Source organism: Littorina saxatilis, linkage group LG1, assembly GCF_037325665.1.
Source record: "Littorina saxatilis isolate snail1 linkage group LG1, US_GU_Lsax_2.0, whole genome shotgun sequence".
NCBI lineage: Eukaryota > Metazoa > Mollusca > Gastropoda > Littorinimorpha > Littorinidae > Littorina > Littorina saxatilis.
In genome coordinates this window covers 41,548,417-41,556,518 of record NC_090245.1, presented here as the reverse complement: position 1 = coordinate 41,556,518, position 8,102 = coordinate 41,548,417, and the positions used below count along the sequence as shown (strand labels likewise).

At 45.6% G+C, this 8,102-nt stretch overlaps 1 protein-coding gene and 1 non-coding gene across 3 annotated transcripts in view; one reads left to right on the top strand and one right to left on the bottom strand.

Annotated features, from left to right (window-relative positions):
- LOC138969636 (ras-related protein Rab-25-like) overlaps window positions 1–5,957 on the top strand; it is a 19,324-nt gene extending 13,367 nt beyond the window's left edge. For both annotated transcript variants that reach the window (XM_070342497.1, XM_070342505.1), the window contains exons 2-5: window positions 1–199; window positions 1,903–2,065; window positions 3,399–3,518; window positions 4,753–5,957. The exon at window positions 1–199 is cut by the window's left edge and continues 113 nt beyond it. In XM_070342497.1, coding sequence (XP_070198598.1) covers window positions 1–199; window positions 1,903–2,065; window positions 3,399–3,518; window positions 4,753–4,910 — 640 coding nt within the window. In that variant the 3' untranslated portion in view covers window positions 4,911–5,957. The remainder of the gene's footprint in view (window positions 200–1,902; window positions 2,066–3,398; window positions 3,519–4,752) is intronic.
- Window positions 5,371–5,443, bottom strand: Trnag-ccc (transfer RNA glycine (anticodon CCC)). The gene has a single exon. It is a non-coding gene; the product is annotated as a tRNA-Gly (tRNA).
- Window positions 5,958–8,102: the final 2,145 nt, after the last annotated feature.

The following is an 8,102-nucleotide window of genomic DNA, read 5'->3' as shown; positions in this document are numbered from 1 at the left end:
CAATGGTAACGGCAACAGCAGCCCTACTTTTAAAGTGATACTCATCGGGGAGGCGGGAGTTGGAAAGACGTCACTTTTCTCGCGTGTACGTCATCCGCAGCCGTTACATCATGACCTCAGTGCGTCATTCTCAACGGCAGCCACCGTTGGCGTTGACACGCATACGAGGACCATCTCAACTCGCCATGGAATCGTCAAGGTGGGTGTGGATTTGATTGATATCAGGTGGATCAGTGTGGGTTAGGATTAGATGCTGTGAGATGAGATTGTGTTTGGTTGATTTGGACACGCACACGTGGACCATCTCCACTCGCTATCATACAATCTCAACTCGCTGTGTAAACGTCAGAGTATGGGTTAGGTAAGGATGAGATGATTTGAGATGAGATTGTGTGTCGTTGGTGTGGACATGCATACGAGGAAGATCTCCTCTCGGTATGGAATCGTCAAGGTTGGTATGGGTTGGATGGGAATCGTCAAGGTTGGTATGGGTTGGATGGGGATCGTCAAGGTTGGTATGGGTTGGATGGAGATCGTCAAGGTTGGTATGGGTTGGATGGGAATCGTCAAGGTTGGTATGGGTTGGATGGGAATCGTCAAGGTTGGTATGGGTTGGATGGGGATCGTCAAGGTTGGTATGGGTTGGATGGAGATCGTCAAGGTTGGTATGGGTTGGATGGGGATCGTCAAGGTTGGTATGGGTTGGATGGGAATCGTCAAGGTTGGTATGGGTTGGATGGGGATCGTCAAGGTTGGTATGGGTTGGATGGGGATCGTCAAGGTTGGTATGGGTTGGATGGGAATCGTCAAGGTTGGTATGGGTTGGATGGGGATCGTCATGGTTGGTATGGGTTGGATGGGGATCGTCAAGGTTCGTATAGGTTGGGTGGGGATCGTGTGAGATGTCACTGGTGATGACACGTACACGAGAGCAGCCTCCTCTCACCATGGCAACGTAATGGTGAATATGGGCTGTACTGAGATGATGTCAATACAATAGTGTGTCGGTGGCTTGAACACGCACAAATGAGACCATCTCCACTTACCATGGAGAACGATCTCAACTCGCTTTGGAAACCTCAGCGTATGGGTTATAGGTTAGCGGAGAGATTATTCTGACATTTTCCGCACACATATAATGCCATAGGTTGCCATAATGTCTTGGTAAATTTCAGCCACATCGGCACATACCCAGAGTTTGAGTGCCTCTGTGCCGCAGAGTGGCAGTTTTTGTTTGATTTGTTTTGTTTTGTTTTGCTGCATCTAGTTTGTGACACCTTTGTCTGGCTGTGAAATTAAGTTAGTACAAAAGAAATTCCACAGAGAGCAGCCAAGCTGTTCATATTTACAATGCGCAAAAGCAAAGAGAATTTCTTATTTCATTCAAAAGCCTAACCAGAAACACAGATTGTGTAGGCGGGAAGTACGGCATCTTTAAAGGTGTGTTTGAGAGGGCTCAATTATTTATTTCAAACTACAATTTTGGCTGAACCTATTTGTGTCAATGTCTAACTTAAAATTGCTTTCATATGTATATATACTTCACACAATGATTGAAACAATGGACATGTATGCGTAATTTCCGCAACGGAGTTTCGTCTCGTTTGAGACAGCTGCCCGACATTGTTAGAGACACTTTTCCTTGAAAGAATCTGGTTTGATTTACAACCTGATGTTATGAATGATTAATTGGTCATCACTCACTCACTCACTCACTCCTCTCACTCAACTCACTCACTCACTTAGTACTCACTCACTCACTCAATTAGTACTAACTCACTCACACACTCACTTAGTACTCAATCACTCACTCAGTCACTTAATACTCACTCACTCACTCACTTAGTACTCACTCACTCACTCACCTCACTCACCTCACTCACTCACTCATTTTTTCCCCAGCTAACACTGTGGGACACGGCAGGCGTGGAGAGGTATCGAACCCTGACCCGCAACTATTACCGCAACACCAACGCTGCCCTTCTCGTCTTCAGTCTGGACGACGCCTCCACCCTGTACCCCCTCTCCCGCTGGCAGCATGACGTCAACGACACTGCACCCAATGGTCAGTAGATGCAAGTGTTCATTCTAAATGTGTTCTGGTGACAAGGTTAAAAGGTCGTCCCAATACCAGTTATGGTCGAAGTAAGAGAAATGGGCTGGTATGCTGGGACTGGGTGGCCGAGTGGTAACGCACTTGCGCTCGGAAGCGAGAGGTTGCGAGTTCGACCCTGGGTCAGGGCGTTAGCAATTTTCTCCCCCCTTTCCTAACCTAGGTGGTGGGTTCAAGTGCTAGTCTTTCGGATGAGACGAAAAACCGAGGTCCCTTCGTGTACACTACATTGGGGTGTGCACGTTAAAGATCCCACGATTGACAAAAGGGTCTTTCCTGGCAAAATTGTATAGGCATAGATAAAACTGTCCACCAAAATACCCGTGTGACTTGGAATAATAGGCCGTGAAAAGTAGGATATGCGCCGAAATGGCTGCCATCTGCTGGCCGATGTGAATGCGTGATGTATAGTGTAACAAAATTCCATCTCACACGGCATAAATAAATCCCTGCGCCTTGAATATGTGCGCGATATAAATTGCATAAAAAAAAATTAAAACAAAAATCCCTGCGCTTAGAACTGTACCCACGGAATACGCGCGATATAAGCCTCATATTGATAGATTGACTGGGCTGGTATGCAGGGCTGGTATGCTGGGCTGGTATGCAGGGCTGGTATGCAGGGCTGAGGTGCAAGAAGCGAAACTAGGTGCCACCCATGTGGGTGGGGCGCAGCCGCGGGGTCTGATTAGTTGAAATTGAGTTGTGCTGTGATTTCCAATCAGATCCCACGGCTTATTCCTAACCAGTTGGGTGGCACCCAGTTTCACTTCGTGCACCTTAGCCTAGTTAAGAGACTTTAGAACGGGTTAAACTGAAGAACTTGAAATATGGGGGAAAAAAAGTAATTCCTATATCTGGCGACACGAAAGACTGGCCCAATTATGTTAAATATGACGATGATGACAATGATTTGATACCAATCACTGAGACGACGACAATTACGATAAAGAAAGTGAATAAAACAACGACGACGACGATGTTGTATATATGAGCACGACGACAAAGGTTGATATTTGTATCGTCTCTTTAGCAAATATTGCTATCCGAGACCGATGCAAATTTCGACGACAATGAGACATATGATAATAGATGTGTTACGAACGCGGTCATCACGTTAACATAAACGTTGACGATGACGATGATGTTAATAATAAATACGATGTTAACAAGGACGTGTCGACGACGACGACGATGATGATGATGATGATGATGATGATGATGATGATGATGATGATGATGATGATGATGATGATGATTGTGTTGATATTGCTAACACTTACAGCGATCAGCTTTCTGGTGGGAAATAAGAGCGATCTGACACGAGGAGTCTCAGACGAGACCCTAAACTCCTTTGCTGAGGGCAACAACTGTTTGGCTGCCTTCTTGACGTCAGCGAAAACGGGTAGATGTCACTTGGTTCTGACGTCATTTGAGTGTTGTGTTGTGTTGTGGTGTGTGTGTGTGTGTGTGGGGGGGTGGGTGTGAGTGTGGAGGGGGGGGTGGGTGTGAGTGTGGAGGGGCGGGGGGGTGTATGTGTGTATGTGTATTTATGTGGATGTGTCTGTGTGCGTATGTGTGTTGTGTATGTGTATGTGTGTGTGTAGGGACTGGTTGGCCGATTGGGAAGTGCACTTGCCTCGGAAGCGAGAGGTTGCGAGTTCGACCCTGGGTCGGGGCGTAAGCAATTTTCTTCCCCCTTTCCTAGCCCAGGTGGTGGGTTCAAGTGCTAGTCTTTCGGATGAGACGAAAAACCGAGGTCCCTTCGTGTACACTACATTGGAGTGTGCACGTTAAAGATCCCACGATTGACAAAAGGGTCTTTCCTGGCAAAATTGTATAGGAATAGATAAAAAATGTCCACCAAATACCCGTGTGACTTGGAATAATAGGCCGTGAAAAGTAAATATTCGCCGTAATGGCTTGAGATTTACTGGCCGATGTGAATGCGTGATCTATTGTGTAAAAAATTCCATCTCACACGGCAGAAATTAATATGAAAAGCGCTTAGAGAACGTCAAGCGCTATATAAATCTCCCCATATATATCAATGTGTGTGTGTGTGTGTCTGTGTGCGAGTGTGTGTAAGTGAGTGTGTGTGTGTGTGTGTGTGTGTGTGTGTGTGTGTGTGTGTGTGTGTGTGTGTGTGTGTGTGTGTGTCCTTGCGACAACCTATCGGCAAACAGCACCTGCCTATTACGACAACTCCGAAGGATCCCTGACGAGTTATTTTTATGGTTTCCATAGCGATCACCTGTTCATAGAGACCACTTTTAATTAGTCACTTGGGTAGTCGTTATAGATAGGTATGAATGAACTGCACGTGGCATTCCCTTCACGCTGAACAGAAATGTTCCTCACTTGAACACATTTCTGTAACAATTTTTGACACTTTATAAAAATAGAAAATAGTTCTACTAGCAAAAGAGGCACGCATAATAAAGACATAATGTTCACAAGACTTCACCTTAAACACTAGTGAACACCATGCGTGATACTTTTGCCAGAAGAACTATGTACGCAGTGTTACACAATGGTCAAAACTTGCTCAAAAGTTGAACACTTCAGTTTAGAGTGTAGATATAGGTTGGCGAACTGCACATAACATTCTGATCCACTATCTCCTTCCGTATTTACAGGCGAAGGAGTGGAGGAGGCCCTGACGTCAGTGTGTGAGCACCTTGTGCACAAGTTCAAACACAGGACAGAGATGCACGACAGAGACAAACTCTGGCTTGAGGGCTCCGGTATTAACGTGCACGGGAGCGGGGAACATGAGGCGAAAAAGTGCTGCTGACCCCGTGTTGGATCCATCCGAAGCGTTTATCAGCCGTGAACCAGCTCACAGTTTGAAAACTTGACATTTCAAATCCCGTATCGACTGTCAAAATCGCTATCCACTGAGTATTTGTGGATCCAGTACTTGTTGAGGGATACGAGATGTCTTCTTCTTCTTCTTCTGCATTCATGGGCTGAAACTCACACGTACACTCGTGTTTTTTGCACGAGTATGTTTTTACGTCAATGACCGTTTTTACCCCGCCATTTAGGCAGCCATACGTACGCAACTTAAGGGGGGTACATGCTTAGTATTTTCGTGTTTCTATGACTCACCGAACTCTGACATGGATTACAGGAACTTTTCCGTGCACACTTGGCCTTGTTCTCGCGTGTACACACGAAAGGGGATAAGGCACTGGCAGGTCTGCACATACGTTGACCTGGGTTATCGGAAAAATCTCCACCCTTAACCCGCCAGGCGCAGCCGGGATTCGAACCCACGATCTTCCGCTTGGGAGGCCGACGCCTTATCCACTCTGCCACTGCGCCCGTTAGGGACACGAGACAAAAGTGCTGCTGACAACGTTTGGGCCAGAAATGGTGGACCTGAAGGAGAAACTGTGTGGTCCGGCGGAGTCCCTGCGGAGAACTGCAGACCAGGGCCGGACTAGGCGAAGAGGAGGGGGGGGGGGGTTGCCAGTGGTGGCCCAGGGGGATGTCCTCCCTGGCGGCAGGGGCGGATCAGTTCATTTTATGACTGTTTTTTTTCAAAAGTATATTGTGAAGATATGGGTGTGAAGGCGCGAAGCGCCGAGACGACGGCGCGAAGCGCCGAGACGACGGCGCGAAGCGCCTAGCTTGCTAGGGGGTTCCGGGGGCATGCCCCCCCGGAAAATTTTGAAAAAAAGGATGCAAAATGGTGCAATCTGGTGCATTCTGAGGATGATCATTACCAGTTTCAGGCAGCAGATTTTGTCACTGATTAATACCCCAAAAATTGAAACTCAATGTAAAATAAAGAAATGCATACCTCATTCAATATTTTTATTTTTTGGCTGGGGGGGGGGGGGGGGGGGTCCAGAAACCCTAGAACCCCCCCCCCCTCGTTGTGGGGGTCAGGGGGCGAAGCCTCCTGAAGCTGACGGGTAGGTCATATTCTGAGATAGGAAAATGGTCGCTCCTTGCATGAAACGGCATAAAATAAGCAATAATAAAAAAAAATTAAATAAGTAAGGTACATGTTTAGGCTAGGGGGGGGGGGGGTTGCGCAACCCCCATAACCCCCCCGGTAGTCCGGCCCTGCAGACTTCGTCCCATCGCCAACCTTGACAGTCTAGCATGGCGACGGGAAGGCAGGAGAAGAAGGAGGACCCCTCAGAACCGTGTTTGTAAGTCAGCCATAGGACACCCGTGAACCAGCTGCAGACAATCACCAGTGTTGTACCCAGACACACAGGACAATAGGTCAGTTGGATCTGGCTTCTAAACATTATATTGGTCAGATTGATTTGGCCGCAAAAAGTTGTTGCCGGTGTTAGAATACATCCTAAGTGTAAAAGACATCGGAATTCGAGCGGCCTACGAGTCCGAACAATGAACAGATCAAGAAAGTATGCATAAAAGACCGAATCCTGGGAACAATACCGAACTCCTCTCACGTTATCAATTCAACTAGACAGTGTAAATCCAGTGACAAAATCGCTATCCTCTGAGTAAGTGACCTACGTGGTGTTGATTTCACCTCCGACGGCTCGATGTGTAATATTTTTGCTAAGACAGAGTTGAAAATGGTGAGAGAAAAAACAGTCAAAATCGGCTGTCTTCATTGGCTTGTCGAATGGTGCTTGTCGCCTTCCGATCATATGAGATTAATTTATAAAAAATATTAACATTTGAAAAATTTTCATCAACATGGACCCCTCCGACCTTTGAATGTCTGTCAGTCTAAGAAAACACGTGACCGCCAAGCTGCAGCCAACCACTCACCTCAAAATATTAATATTCACAGCTGAAATGTTGTCTCAAACCTCGTCATAAGATGAACCGTGTTGATCGTGCATTTCCACTCCTTTGCATTTACTTGGCCAAGAGAGAGCGACTGATTCAGAGTCAACGTAAAACTGAGAAGAAATGTCAGGAGTGTTTTGTTTCACGTAAGACGTACGTGTGCATGACGTCACAGTTGGTGTCGTTACCACAGAATATTGAATGGGTGGTAATATATGTTTTCAGAATGTTTGACGTTTTCTTTATTCGTTTATTGTTGAGTGAGAGAATGCTTGAGATAAAAAAAAACCATTTTTTTATGCTGGATGTTGTTCATCCTGCTATTAATGCTGCGTCGCCCAAAACAAATTACGGTTTTGGGTGTGACGAAAAAAGGAACAGGGCCGGAGTGCTATGTTAATTATGAGCAGTTCTTCCACACCCACGAAAAGCAGACATCTTCATTTACTTCCAAGGGAGAAATCGTTGGTCATAAAGTCTTGCAGGACCCAAACATACTTCTGCACGCTTTCTTTTCTTTTCATATTCAGTTGCTTCGCAAAAATGAAGTGTCATTGGTTTTCTCAACTTGTCAAGCCAGTCAAAACGACCGCAGAACACAGAACTGGGAAATGACACTGATTGAAATACGAAAGATCTCCGATGACGAAAGTAATGACGTCATCTGGTCACACCTATCTCGAGAACTAAGCGTCGCTCTGAACCAGCACCCTTCCATTATATAACTGTCTTTAGTTGAACAAACGTATAGCAAGACAAACTTGTAATCCTGTATTTTCGAATCCGTAGGCAGAGAAAGAGGAGAAAATATGTGTATTTCGTGACGTCTTATTGATGCACTCACCTTCTCGTTTTGAACGCATTGGGTAAATTGACGTCAGAAAGGTCACGTTGTGCTGTCCACGCCAGAAATTCTTGCAGTTGACATCGATAAATTGATATTTAAGCGTATATCAGGGGCTTCAAAGAATCAGACCAATGTCGATAGCTGTAAGCAGACGACGTCTTAGTTTTTAATAATTTAAAAATGAAAAAAACACCTGCAAAGCAAGGCAAATTGATGTTGGGATCCAAGAATTCAATTCAATACAACTTTATTATCTGAATGTGCAACATACAGAAATGTGTTGTCAGTATAACAGAATATAATACAATACAATGCATCAATAATACGCCACAATACAATAACAATCCGGGTGAC